The 14,204-nt window shown below is 41.8% G+C and overlaps 3 protein-coding genes across 4 annotated transcripts; 2 read left to right on the top strand and 1 right to left on the bottom strand.

Moving 5' to 3' along the window:
- LOC8065689 (GTPase-activating protein gyp7) lies at positions 978 to 3,972 on the top strand. Its single transcript, XM_002466892.2, has 5 exons — positions 978 to 1,305; positions 1,389 to 1,524; positions 1,600 to 1,649; positions 2,093 to 2,146; positions 2,388 to 3,972. The coding sequence occupies exons 1-5, from the start codon at positions 1,157 to 1,159 to the stop codon at positions 3,676 to 3,678; spliced, it is 1,680 nt and encodes a 559-aa protein (XP_002466937.1). The 5' UTR covers positions 978 to 1,156; the 3' UTR covers positions 3,679 to 3,972.
- LOC8065155 (cytochrome b5) lies at positions 4,299 to 6,930 on the bottom strand. 2 transcript variants are annotated; one of them, XM_002464320.2, is made up of 4 exons: positions 6,735 to 6,930; positions 6,486 to 6,589; positions 4,875 to 4,941; positions 4,299 to 4,790 (listed from the first exon to the last, which is right to left on the bottom strand). In XM_002464320.2, the coding sequence occupies exons 2-4, from the start codon at positions 6,570 to 6,572 to the stop codon at positions 4,540 to 4,542; spliced, it is 405 nt and encodes a 134-aa protein (XP_002464365.1). In that variant the 5' UTR covers positions 6,573 to 6,589; positions 6,735 to 6,930; the 3' UTR covers positions 4,299 to 4,539. The 2 variants fall into 2 exon arrangements, with proteins under 2 accessions (XP_002464365.1, XP_021316970.1); XM_021461295.1 differs by having other exon boundaries at positions 6,728 to 6,891.
- Positions 7,563 to 13,243, top strand: LOC8065688 (protein HLB1). The gene is made up of 14 exons (XM_002466891.2): positions 7,563 to 8,064; positions 8,680 to 8,802; positions 8,917 to 8,986; positions 9,183 to 9,293; positions 9,526 to 9,609; positions 10,304 to 10,354; positions 10,872 to 10,901; positions 11,018 to 11,080; positions 11,190 to 11,255; positions 11,424 to 11,540; positions 11,649 to 11,684; positions 12,060 to 12,179; positions 12,316 to 12,486; positions 12,767 to 13,243. The coding sequence occupies exons 1-14, from the start codon at positions 7,754 to 7,756 to the stop codon at positions 12,875 to 12,877; spliced, it is 1,464 nt and encodes a 487-aa protein (XP_002466936.1). The 5' UTR covers positions 7,563 to 7,753; the 3' UTR covers positions 12,878 to 13,243.

Raw genomic sequence — 14,204 nt, 5'->3', positions numbered from 1 at the left:
TTCCGTCTGTTTTCAGTACTTAACGGTGTTGAGGGTAAAAAGATCATAATACTCCTGACATGATTTTTTTTCACAAAGTTTGGTTTGTTTCTTGTATAAATAAAATTTTTAAGCACATAGTGTACACCATACTGTGGTGCTGTCCAAATATTTATTGTGATCCAAAAAAGTATTGTTATAATATCTAAATTGTCAATTTATTTATTTACTATTACTCAAAATATACAAAAAACAAACCAAACTTTGTGAAAAAAATTTAAGCCAGGGACATTATGGTCTTTTTACCCTCCACTTAACATCGTTAGGTGCTGAAAACGAACGGAAGGCCATAAAAGGAATGAAAATTCGTTTGAAGGCCATAGAAGGAAGTTCAAAAAAAGAAACCATACAAGAAAGAGGCATTTTTTAGGCCAAGTAAATCTCTCTTAGGCCTTGTTTAGATGCGAAATCTTTTTGGATTTCGCTACTGTAGCACTTTTCGTTTGTTTGTGGCAAATATTGTCTAATCATAGACTAACTAAGGTCAAAAGATTCGTTTCACGATTTACAGGCAAACTGTGTAATTAGTTTTTGTTTTCGTCTATATTTAGTGTTTCATGCATATGCCGAAAGATTCGATATATTATGGAACCCATAAACATATGATACCATGTTTTAGAATGCAGTTTTTAATAGAACTCCAAAAAGAATTAGGATTTCATTATTTCAAAACTACAAATTTGTTACACCCAAAAACTTTATAGCGCTTAAAACTAAAGATTTTAGAGTCCATGGTGCTTCTTTAATGGAAGTCCAAAACATTTCGTATGACTAATGCAGGTGATTAGTGAACCGGTTGGCCAATCATGTCATGGAGACCGCAAGCGAGCATTCCTGGTGAGTTGTGGCCTTGTGGGCTGGTGGCGCCCGACCGAGCCAGGTGTCGCAACCGACCGGCCCGTCGACGTTAGCCCGTGAAGGCCACGAGCGCGGCCCGTCGGTGACGCACGGCACGCAGCCACGCACCACTTTCCTGGAAATCTCCGTGATGCCACCCGACAGCAGAGAGGAAAAAGCAACAGGGAGGCCGGAATCTTTCGATCGAGGGCACCACCGGCGGCGGGGGTAGTAGCACAGGAGGGGAGCCGTGGAGCGATCCGGCGGGCATCTGCGCCCGATGTGGGCGTGGGGCTGCGTCGAGCGCGTGGCCGCGGGCCTCCTCGGCGGCCCCCTCGCCGGCGGCGGCCGCTGGAACACCGCCGTCGCCGTCGGGGTCACGGCCGCCGCGGGCCTCGCGCTCGTCGCCATCGTCGTCTCTTCCCGCAGGTCGGTCGGTCGGTCCCCGCATACCCACACACCTTTTGGAATCGCTTATGCTGCTGCTGCTGCTTACGCCTGCTTCGATGCAGAGGCGGGCTCAAGTCTCCGTGGTGGCGGCGGCGGAGGAAGGCGCCGCTTACGGCCCAGGAGTGGCGCTACCTGTTCACGCCGGAGGGGAAGCTTCAGGACGGCGGAGTGAAGCTTCTAAAGAAAGTTCGGAGCGGAGTAAGTTGCGGCGACTCATGAATGGTGCTGTATTGCAGGGAAGCTGTGAGGCTGATTCATGTGCTTCTGTGACAGGGGATTGAACCGAGTATCAGAGCTCAAGTCTGGCCCTTCCTTCTAGGAGTGTAAGTAATCTGGAGTGTTGATCACAGAACTGTTGTTGTCATGCTTGAAGATGCATTTGGATCCACAAGATACTTTGGAACAAGATATGTGCATGCTAATATCCTTTACTACTAGAAATTCTATTGTAATTGTAGTAACATAACCATGGTCCATGGAGATGGATGAGCCTGCATTTTAGGAAGACCTGTAGTCTATATCATCAAACTGAACTTAAGCAGTTATGGATTGTTAAATGGGCACAACAAAATTCGTGAATTTGCTTTGCTATCTGTACAAATGAACAAGTAACATTATTTCTTTTTCTTTATTTTGCCACAGCTCAACCAGGTTTACAGTTATAGTAGGAAAGAACGTGCGGTCAGATTTCATAAGCACTGTAGAATGCATGTGTGTGTGTTCAGTATGATAGACTTTACTAATCTGGATTTGAACTCTCATGCAGTTATAGCCTTGACAGTTCTGAAGCACAAAGAGATGTGGTTAAGGCCCAGAACAGGTACAATCTAAAGCATGTATATTTTATCTCTTTATAATACATCTATTCTTCCTGTCTGAAAAATGACTGAGTGAAGTTGATAAAAACATGTTTCCCATGGTCTTTCCACCGATTATATATGGTGGTGTATGTTTTTTTTATTTAGTGCAGGAACGTTGCCTGTTAAAGGACACTGAATTTTGGATGTTGTTTGTCCTGTTTGACTTAAGATGATGGAACTCAGTGGCATATTTTTCTGTAGGAAGGGATATCTGTTATTGAGGAAGCATTGCCTGCGTAAATCAGCATACAGCATGGAAGAGAGCAAGCAGTCAACTAAAATAGCTGAAGTCAACCATGAAGGGAGCAGTAGTTCTGAAAAAGGTGATGAATCTGGTTGTGTTAGTCCTGTTAAATCTGAAAAAGTTCCTGAAAGTCCTAGCATGGAAGAGGCTATAACTGAGGAAGGAAATCCATGTCTCAGTGCAGAACAAGAAGTGCAGGATGACACTTCTGAAACAAAGCCAGAGCAGGTGAAAGAAAATCAGTCTTCATCTAGTTCCTCCGACGAAGAAGGGAGTGAAAAAAGTGCTGTGACTCATGTAGAAGTATCTCATAAGAACTTGGCATCAGTTTGTGAGTCCTCATTTGAGGATGAACAAGAAAGTATCCCGAGATATTCGAACACAGGAGGAAATATGGATGATGTTGTGTTATCTAAGGCTGCCCGCCCTGTGAAGTCTGCACGGGCAATCGAGGATTTTGAGACATGGCAACGGATTATTCGTTTGGATGCAGTCCGTGCTAACGATGAATGGGTTTCCTACTCTCCATCCCAAGCTTCAGTTTCCAAGGAGAGAGCAATTGAATCTGCTAAAGCTGTTTTTCTCAAAGACTATGACCACTTAGAACCATATCGGATCCATCATGCGTCACGCCTTGTTGCTATTCTTGAGGCCTATGCAATCTATGACCAAGAGATTGGATATTGCCAGGGAATGAGTGACCTGCTTGCACCTCTCCTTGCTGTTCTAGAGGAAGATGACGAAGCCTTCTGGTGCTTTGCTGGTTTTATGAGGAAAGCCCGCCACAATTTTAGGCTTGATGAAGTGGGTATACGCCGGCAACTCAATATGGTAGCTAGGATAATCAAATACAAGGACTTCCATCTCTACAGACATTTGGAGATGCTCCAAGCCGAAGACTGCTTTTTTGTTTACAGAATGGTAGTTGTGATGTTCCGGAGGGAGCTCACCTTCGAGCAGACCCTATGTCTCTGGGAGGTGATGTGGGCTGATCAGGCAGCAAACCGTGCTGAGATTGCAAAATCTTCCTGGCGGAAATTGCAGTTGGGAGCACCTCCAACAGATGACCTGTTACTGTATGCAATTGCTGCTAGTGTGTTGCAGAAGCGGAAACTGATAATAGAAAGCTACAGCAGCATGGATGAGATCATAAGGGAGTGTAACAGCATGGCTGGACAGCTGGACATTTGGAAGCTCCTGGACGACGCGCACGATCTAGTGGTGACCCTTCACGATAGGATTGAGTAGCTGTGGTCTTTGTTGCTTGTGCTATCTGTCAAGTTACCATACTATCATTATACCCAATCTCTTTGTATGTTAAGTATGTACCGACAGTGAATAGAAGCACGTTGATGGAGTTAGCTAGGTAGCAATGCCGGCAATTTTTTTGAACTGAGCATGCATACTGGACGTGGGCGAAGAGCCCCTTGAATCATATCATTGTCTACCATTCTGATGTATTGCAACCTGTTTTGTTTCTGTCGTACCCTCGTTACATACTGAACTTTTATGTGGATGTTATGTGATGGTGGATTTATGTGATGGGGGTTCGGTGCAGATTAGTGGATCTGGTCTTCTTGGCTGTGTATTCTCCGATCCTTTCGGCTATCGCTGTCTGTATCTGGACTACGTACACGCAAAAAATGAAACTTATCTGCTTTTGATCCCAGGTCCAAATCCACAGTCCAGAGCAATGCTACCATCCATGGCTGTATTGATTATCGAAGTTTGTTTTGTTATATGGGGGAAAACAGAATTTACTGTATTCACCAATTTTTTGGTCAAAAAAGTGCCTACGGTAGAAGATGGTTATAGGTCTGGTTCTGTTTATTGCACCGTCCAAGCACGCACACACAAAACAAACATAATTGTAATAATCTGATATCAACTATCATGAAGAGTCAGAAACCATCTTATATGCCTCAGTTCATGGGGTCATGGGGAAAAGAGCACATTTCGGCAACACATGGATGTTCATAATACAGAGTAGCATATGACCAATGAGATAACATCCACCTGACAAATACACTATAAGCAATTATTGAACTGTTTTCATCCCAACCATGACCATAGAACAGACTCCAAAGGCAAGCCTCTAAGAATAGTATACTACTCTGATTTGGTGTACTGCCGTATACCAAATGCAAGGCCCAGGATCATAATGGGCACAAGGAACTGCAGGATCTTGATGAGGAGGTCATTATCCTTGTCTGCATGGCTGGGCGCTTGCTGGGGGTGGACGTAAGTACGCTTTGCTGGGATTGTCGAAGCATCTATCTGCCCGATGTGGTACTTCTCCATCATGTCCCTTGCGGAATCACTATGGCCAATATCTTCAAAATCAGCAGTAGCATCTTTCCCTGGTTACATTCAAGAGTAGAGATCAGCTCAATATTTAAACGTCATGATGAGCAACTATGAAGTACAATTGATGTATGGCTTACCAGTTACAGCTAGCAAAACCTCATCTCCGCCAGGATGCTCATCCATAAATGGAGTGACATCATACACCTGAAATGTTAAAAGAAAGAGATGAGATGTTCCAGTTAAACACACATTGGAGCACAGATGACATAAAATGTCAATGACTTATTCCATTTTTATGAGTATTCATAAAATAAATAAGAAACATTACAGACAGCAGAAGCATAGGTTTTCGATGATTCAACATCTTACACCATCATATCTACTTACAGTTTACCAATCTTAATTTATGGAAAAGGTGAAGAAACAAGTCAGCACAGTTATTTAACTTATGTCAGGAAGCTCTGCGGATGTTTAAGTCTTGTGATAACTCTTCGAGGGCAAGAATAGTGGTTGACTTCAAAGTAAACTTAGGGCTGAAATCCTACTTCCAAAAATAGCATGGCCATTAAGCATTATCTACACCGAGAATAACAAAACATTTGTCACGAACAAATGGAAGGCAAGTTACTATTTTCTTTTTTAAGTTATTATTATCATCAAACATTCTGCATTTTTCCAGCAGAATGTTTGATGATAATAATAACTTAAAAGGATTTGTATATAGGACAAAACAGGAAAAGAGTTAGGAAATTTCTGGATGAAAAACATTGGATCTAAGAAAATATACTAATTCTAGAGTAACAACTTCTTATTTTTGTGTAGTGGAAACCTATATAACATATGGGCATACTAGTGCATCCAAGGGCATATAATTTAAAACAGAAAAAAAATGACCCACATGTCGTAAGCACGCCATATATTTGGCCGATGGCCAGATATGAAAATATCAACCATGAATCATCATTTATGTAATTTATATTTCAGACTTCTTTGCGGAATTATATATTTACCGAATCATTTTAGTCTGCAATGGACGAAGAAAAAGCAGGATAAAAACAAACCATATTTTTGTCTGTTTTGCCATACATTGCCATTTCAAGATACAGAAAGATGCTCAGTTTAAAGCACTATCCTTGTGGTAAATTCTGAACATGTGACTGGATTGTAATAAGCTTTGGTCCTATAATCATTCAAGCATAGAGATCAACATGAAGTTGATCTTAAGGCAGTTGCTGGTTCTTGATCGGATCAACCCAACTCATCATTGAAGATGGAGTACTTCAGAAGGAATAGTGTTTTTCTCTCACTACAAATATAGCATCAGCCAAATTTCAGTGAAACAAGCTCTAAAAGGCGGTTTCTGGACCTGGATTGAATCACCAATAACTACGACTATTATTTGACAATCCAAAACAACTTTAGTAGTACGCCAGTTTAGTTTCAGCAAATGAGCAAATCTGATTCGAGATAAATGCCTGCACAACTGATTCAATTCTGCTGCTGCAAGAAACCAAGCCTACCATCAATTATTTTCCAAAAAAACCTTGTCGTAAGCTTTCCTTAGGCCGTGAGACCTTTGCAATCGAAGAGTAAACGGAAGGAATTACCATTCCACCAACAAGAACACCAAACTATTTCACAAAACCATATCCTATGGAACCACCAGAGGTATGCCACCAGCCATCCAAAATCCTGTGCCACCAAAAAAAGGGGAGCCGAGGATGGGAGGGGAAGCAGAAAAACCGCACCTTGCCGGCGATGATAATCCAGCAGTCCTTGGTGACGTTGTGCTTGGCGACTTCCTCGAACCCAAAGACCTTATTCTCGCCGGCCATGGCAGACTCCTACGCTCCTGAGACAAAATTCCCCTCCTAAAGCGTTAGGCCCTTCGCAGCAAAAATTGCGAAACCGCACTGAATCGAGCCATGGAGCGTTGAAGCGAAAGCAGTTAGACTGCTAGTGGTTGGCCGATGGGCTTTGTTTGGCTCACCGCTCACCTGCGCTTCGCCTCAAGACGGAGGTGCAGGCCGCCTGGTAAGGTCAGCGTGTGTCGCCCTCGCCAACGGGATGCGAAATCACGCGATCTGGACAGCTTCCGCCCTCGGTGGCGCCGGCATGGCGGCTTTTGAGCCCGGTGCGCCCCACCCCGTCTGCACTCGGCACCGCACGCGGCCGGTGGCGTTCCTAAAATGCCCCTCGAGGATCAGCTGCTCTTTTTTTTTTCCTTTTTAGGCCTTATTTAGTTGTGAAAAAAATTCGGATTTCGCTACTATAGCACTTTTGTTTTTATTTGACAAATATTGTCTAATCATGAACTAACTAGGATCAAAAGATTTCTCTCGCGATTTTACAGACAAACTGTGTAATTAGCTTTTGTTTTCGTCTATATTTAATGCTTTATGCATGTGTCGCAAGATTCGATGTGACGAGGAATTTTGAAAATTTTTTGGATTTCGGGGTGAGTTCGTAGAAAAATTTGCAAATTTTTTCACATTCCCCGTCACATTGAATCTTTAGACGCATGCATGAAGTATTAAATATAGACGAAAATAAAAACTAATTGCACAGTTTGGTCGGAATTGATGAGACGAATCTTTTGAGCCTAGTTAGTTTATAATTGAACAATATTTGTCAAATACAAACGAAAGTGCTACGGTGTCGATTTTCTAAAAAAAATTCGCAACTAAACAAGGCCTTAGGAAATCGAGAGCCAGCTGCTGGACAGGGCCCTTTTTTTTCCCCATCCCGTGTTGGACCTCCAGGCCCAGATCGGCCCATAGTACCATGAGACTAAAAGGCTGTTACTGCGTTGACACGTAAGCTTTCCCCCTCCCCTGCGCTGACGCGAGACGCCCACCTTGGCCCGCGCTGGTTTCCGCCCGCGCAGTGCCTGACCACGCGGCCGTGCGGGCGCGAGACGGGACGGGACCAGTGACCACCACGCGCTCGCGGCTCCCGGCACCAGGCTCCGCTCCCAGATCCCGCCGCGCGCGCGAGCGAGCCCCGAGGAGTGACCATGGAGGAGCCCACGGAGACGAGGCCAGCCGGTGCGGAGGATCTCGCGAACGGAGCGCGACAGCCGGAGGGGCCTCAGCCGGAGGTTGAGGAGGAGGAAGTGGAGGAGGAGCCGCCGCGATCGGCGACGGCGAAGGAGGAGGAGGCGAAGGCGGCGCTGGGGTCGGAGGGGTCCCGCCCGTTCACCATGCGCGAGCTCCTCGGCGAGCTCAAGGAGGACGGCGAGACGGCGGCCGGCGGCGGCAGCGCGAGATCTGCGTTCGGCGATGGGAACGGCGTCGGATCCGCTGATGCAGAGGGCTCGTCCTATAGGTTTGTGCTTATCCGTGTCATTTAGATCTCACTGCATGTACTGGATCACTGTGGCTTGGTTAGGTTTGTGGCATTGCGTTTTTTAGCCGTACACTTTTGAGTTTGGACTTCGCGTTGGATCTGCGTTGGCTACGTGAATTAAGCAGCTGCTGCTTAATTTTGGTGCTTTAGCTGCTGCCTTAGTGGAGTTGTATTGTCATATTTGAGCTGTGAATTCTGGTTGCATTAGAATGCTTATGTGCAAGCACAATTGTTACCATGGATTGTGGTATTTTGGTGATCTTTCTTCAGCAAAGCAAAATTGGTGTTGATGCAGTCCTACCACAACTCATCTTCTGTTAGGGTAGGATTGTTATATTATTATTAGGTATATGGATATGGAAGCACCTTTCTTCTTGTGAAAAGCGGTGAACAAAATTTTCCCGCCATTATAACGAATAATGGGTATCAGATGGTTGTTACCTGGTACTAAATGCATTAATCATGATATCTGCTTAGTTCGCAGCTGCTGCAACGTTACTTGTTCACATTTATTTGTATTGGCTTATGCACAAATTTCTAATGAAATGGTTTGAACAGTAAGTTTTATTGATTTCTTCAATTTATTTATTTCAGCCAAGACAGCACACAACAGTTTTCATCCCACCATGATGTAGCTATGGACTTGATAAATAGTGTAACTGGAGTTGACGAGGAAGGACGTTCTCGCCAAAGGATTCTTTCATTTGCTGCCAAAAGGTTTGCTTAGCTCACCTGATTAAATTTGTTTTTTATTGCTACAGTTAGCTAGCATATTTTGTAGTTCTCTTTGTAATTACTGGTTGCTGCCAAGTTTAAAGTTCTGCTATGCAGGTATGTAAATGCAATTGAAAGGAATCCTGATGACCCTGATGCATATTATAATTGGGCTCTTGTCCTCCAGGTACACATCTACATTCCTTTTATACCTCCCTTATTTGTGATGGTCTTTTATACGCGTAATATATAGTGAATGCATAGCTGTGATCAATGCATAATTGAATGCTGTGTTTATAGCATGCATGTTACATATGCGCTGCAAAATTGTTATTTATATTTTAGGCAACTTTGTATCTTATTATTTTGAAATATTATTTCAGGAGAGTGCAGACAATGTGGATCCCAATTCTAGTTCCTCTAAAGATGCATTGCTTGAGGAAGCTTGCAAAAAGTATGCTGAAGCTACCCGACTTTGTCCAACTCTTTATGATGTAAGTTCCTCACTTTTTATATTTGATCGGAATAGTTCAAATTACAGAAGGTTTTTCAGTGCTTTTTGGTCCTTTCGGAAAAAGGATAAAAAGCATCAATCACACTTTTCAAATAGTCTACGAAATGCATCACATCTAAGAATGTGACTTCATGGTTCTAATAGTGCTCAATGTTGATCATTCTAATTGTCTCAGATATTTTAATGCTCCTTTGACACATTCTCTTTTTTAGGCATATTATAACTGGGCTATTGCTATTGCTGATCGGGCTAAAATGCGAGGTCGGACAAAAGAAGCCGAAGAACTCTGGAAGCAGGTTTAGTGAGCTGTCTTACATACATCTATAAGCTTGTTTATGTTGAACAGTGAATACCAAATTATTATTATGCGAGTAATGCAAGGAAATCAGGTTTAGTCAAATATCGAATCTTGTTTTGGTTTCCTTGTGGTGCCTGTTCTCTGCAGGCCATCAATTATGTTATTTATATGATAAAAAAGTGTGCCACTTTTCACCCAAATTGTTGGTTTGTGATTTTTTTTGTTTTGAATTTGAATAAACATGAGCTCGCAATATATGTTGCACATATTAAGTTGTTCTTGTCCTATCTGTTAAGATATTAATACTTCACTGTCTCTTTCATGAATTTGGATGGATAAATAAAAGCTCACAAATTATCCAATAGCAAATCAGGTAGCAAGCAGCATGTTTCGTCACTGTTTTTTTTTTTCCTTGAAACAATTCCCTGATAGCTGGTGAACTTGTTGTGCTATGTGATGACACTATTTCTTATCTTTTCTTGAAAACCTTGGTACATCCAACTCTGCTCAATGTTAAGTTTCATCAAGAATTTCAAATTTTAACCCAAGGGGTTTGAACAATCCACACATCTCCATTCGTTGCCATTAAGCTGAAAAGCTACCATGTTTTCTTGCCAAACATACTGATGTTGTTTTAATTTTATGATTAAATTTGCTCGCATCCGTTATTTACATTTTTCTTTCTTTGACAGGCAATACTGAACTATGAGAAGGCTGTCCAGCTTAATTGGAATAGCCCACAGGTTAGCGCTAAATCCTTATATTTATCTTGATTTCTTGAGTGCAGATTATATTATAAAATAAAAAGATAAAAGGCTCTAATTTGAGTTAAGTGGACGATCGATGTGCGCATATAACTGATATGAAGACCATCATGGTCCAGCAGAGTTCCGTTTAGTAATGTTGCACACATGTTTAAACAATAAGAACGGCATCCTTTTGTAATGATAGCTGTTTTTTTTGTTCTAATTTAAATTAAAGAAAGAAAAAACTTGCTGCTGGTCAAGAAACCAGTGTGTGCCATGGCTTATCCTTATTGTTTAAATTCCTGTGGTCTTCTGTTACTGAAATTCTTTATAAACTAATCTAAAGAAATATTTTTTATGAAAGAATCTTCTTTTTTCCGGTCCATTTCTATCCAATAGCATTTGACCAAATCCATTGAATGAGATGTTCTGATATAACTTCAACTTGAAACTTCTAATCTTGAACTTAAGCCAGTGTTGCTGCTTTCTTAATTGCCTTTCTTTTCAATTGCAGGCTCTCAATAACTGGGGTCTTGGTCTACAGGTACATCTCATCAATTTTATTTTCTTAGCCTTCTTCCCTGAAGTTTGGTTAACTGTTTGCTCTTGAGTTGCACCTGCCTATGCTAGCAGTTTGTTAAGTATGAATTTGCAATGCAGGAGCTGAGTGCAATTGTTCCTGCCCGGGATAAACAGACCATCATAAAAACAGCTATAAGCAAGGTAGATACACTATCCCATTACTGTGCCTAGGAATTATTTTTTATGGTATTGCTTAGTAAAAATTATCTCTTTGATGAACCACTGACACCCATTTCTACTGTATTCATAGTTCCGTGCTGCAATTCAGCTGCAATTTGATTTCCATCGGGCAATATACAATCTCGGAACTGTCTTGGTGTGCTTACTGCCTCACAACTCACCTGTTGAATGATATATACTTTTCTTAGACTAAAACAATGAGTTTGTTTTAGTATATATTATGTATAAAATTCTAATGGATTTTACAACTTCTACAGTTAGTTTCATGACAATGACACGCATTTTTTCTTTTATAATACTGCAGTACGGTTTAGCTGAGGATACCATGAGATCTGGGAAGCCAGATGTCTCCCCTAATGAGCTTTACAGTCAGTCTGCTATCTATGTTGCAGCTGCTCATGCTCTGAAGCCAAATTACTCGGTATCTATATATGTATCTGTTACTTTCTCTACCATATGCCTTGGACCTTTCTAAGTTTTTTTCCTGCAAACTTCCTTGGCTGACAATGTGATCTTTTGTCAAATACAGGTCTATCGCAGTGCTTTGCGATTAGTCCGCTCAATGGTATGATTCATTTTTTCTGTTTCTAATGAATTGTGTTAGTTTATTCTGTTTGATATTGTTACCTTTACCTAATAGTATTGGACCTTATTGTTGAAAGCTACCTAGTAATAATTAAAAGTTCATGTAGCTGGAATATGATAGCTGTTTTTCAGTTCAATTATCCATGTGTATGTTAAACTCTTTGCAACCCATATTCTTGAGGGAAAAGAACTGACAACCCTCAAGGTCTTCAAACCCTGTTAATTTTTGTTTCTCTGAATGATACTATGCGCTGATCTTCTTTTTGGCACATTTTTCTGTTCTTTAGATGTTCTCTTGTCAAATTCTTCATTATAGCAGTGTTCTTCTGTTCTTATTGCATCTTATACCATGCAGTTACCTCTGCCATATCTCAAAGTGGGGTATTTGACTGCTCCTCCAGCTAACAATGCCATTGCACCACACAAAGATTGGGAGAGATCACAGTTCATTTTGAATCATGAGGGACTACAGCAGGTATTTTGCCGATGTTAATCATTTTCATTTTGCATACTTATCTCCATTGATACTCTGTTTAGATTGAAGTTACCGGTGTTTCCAATATCTTTTGTCATGGCCTTGTCCAACTGACTAGTGTTGCTGTGAATTATAGGCTGATGCTTCTGACCAGCCTCCATCACAATCCCCTGGGCATTTGGACAGGGGCAGAAAGCCTGTCAGAATAAACATTGCAGATATTGTTTCAGTGTCAGCATGTGCTGATTTGACTTTACCAAGTGGTGCTGGCCTCTGTATAGAAACTATTCATGGTCCTACATTCTTGGTATGTGCCTGCCAGTTTATTGTTACAGCTCGTTTGTTCATCTTTTTGGATATTATTTTGTTCCATTGAAATGGATAACATTTGTTCTTCAGTGTCTAGACATAGGTTACACTTTTAAATCTGCTTGTTCTTCAATAAATTGACTGAGCAGTCAACTCTTTTGAAGTTAATGGGCAGCAAACATGGTGCAATGCCCTATATAGCCAATTTGACTACTGCTAGCGAAAATAAATGGTGTGGAGTACATAATTCAACCCATTCCTTCTCTCTCCCCTGATAGGTTGCCGATAGTTGGGAGGCTCTTGACGGTTGGCTAGACGCCATACGCCTTGTCTACACTATTTTTGCAAGAGGAAAGAGCGATGTACTTGCCGGTATTATTACTGGTTAAATGGCTTGCTGCAAATGCAAAACTGTCACCGGAGAGGCGCAAAGTTTTGGAGATTCTGCAGCAACCTTATCAGTTAAATGCCCCCTTTGGTTTATTACGTCTCCCGTCTGTGATGTCAGTTTTCCTAGATGTAGGGTATATCATATTTATTTATTTGTACTCGTACTTACCACTGATTGGTGATAGATCCATTTTCCTTTGTAAAAGTGGCCGTGTTATTACTATATTGTGCATTCACAGCAGATGTATCGGACATTCTTAAGTTTGTGATTTTATTTCTCTGTAACAATTTATCAAGGCACGATGGTCTATGCTTAAATTTACTGCTGGGAGGCTCTGGCCTGCTGTTCAGGGATGCAGGCCCTTCGATATGTATCGAGTCGACTGATCTGGAGCTGCCATTGAATCGGATGAAGGTTACCTCGGTGCATGAAGCTGGAGCATGTCGGAGAGGGAAGGAATAAAGAAATACTCCAACCAATCCAAATTATAAGATGTTTTAGCTTTTCTAGATATAGAGTTTTTCTTGTACATTTAGATATAAGCATATACATTATGTCTAAGATATATAATAGAAGTAATGCATCTATAGAAAAGCAAAAACGTTTTATAATTTAGAATGGGAGGAGGAGAAAACTTAGCCATCTCACAAAGCCTACAAATGAATCCAATGTGTGACCGCTTAGATCTACATCATGTCTAGCTCATTTGGGGCTCTCTTGGACCCCTAGTTCTACAAATATTGAGACCTTGTGAAGGGTTTGAGGGCATTCAACTCAAGAGGCGTGCTTAAGAGTGAGTTTTTTTTTTGCGTCCATTTGCTCTTGACTTGGGTTTTTTTTAAAAAAGAACTTCTAGAAATCAAGTGGCAGTCCAAGACTTGTTACTCTTTGGTGCTTGCTAGCACCTAGGAAACTTGGTGGAGGACTAGGTGACCTTTCCAGTGGAGTACTTGTTGGGAGGCTCCTAGAGTCCTGCTCTTAGCAGCCGGGGTACGGGAACATGGGCACGTTCTTCGTTCCGGGAACTTCGTCCCGAAATATGGAACGGGAACATCATGGAACATCGTTCCCAAATGCGGTGGAACACGAATCATATATAGGAGCAATCATAGGAACGTCAGTCCCAAGCGACTATGGAACTTCGTGGTGTGTGTGCATACTGCGCCGTGCCCGTCCGTGAGCGGTCGGTGAAAAATCTAGATGGTGATTGACTCATTGGCCTAGACCTGCAATGAGCCTTAAGGTTGGAGTTGGACAGCCCTAAATGAAACAAAAATACAATAGTAAACTATATCACGCTAGGAATCGAACTCATTTGATTCAAA

This window comes from Sorghum bicolor, chromosome 1 (assembly GCF_000003195.3).
Source record: "Sorghum bicolor cultivar BTx623 chromosome 1, Sorghum_bicolor_NCBIv3, whole genome shotgun sequence".
Classification (NCBI taxonomy): Eukaryota; Viridiplantae; Streptophyta; class Magnoliopsida; order Poales; family Poaceae; genus Sorghum; species Sorghum bicolor.
Note: the sequence above shows the minus strand (reverse complement) of the source record. Positions and strands in the feature narration are given on the sequence as shown.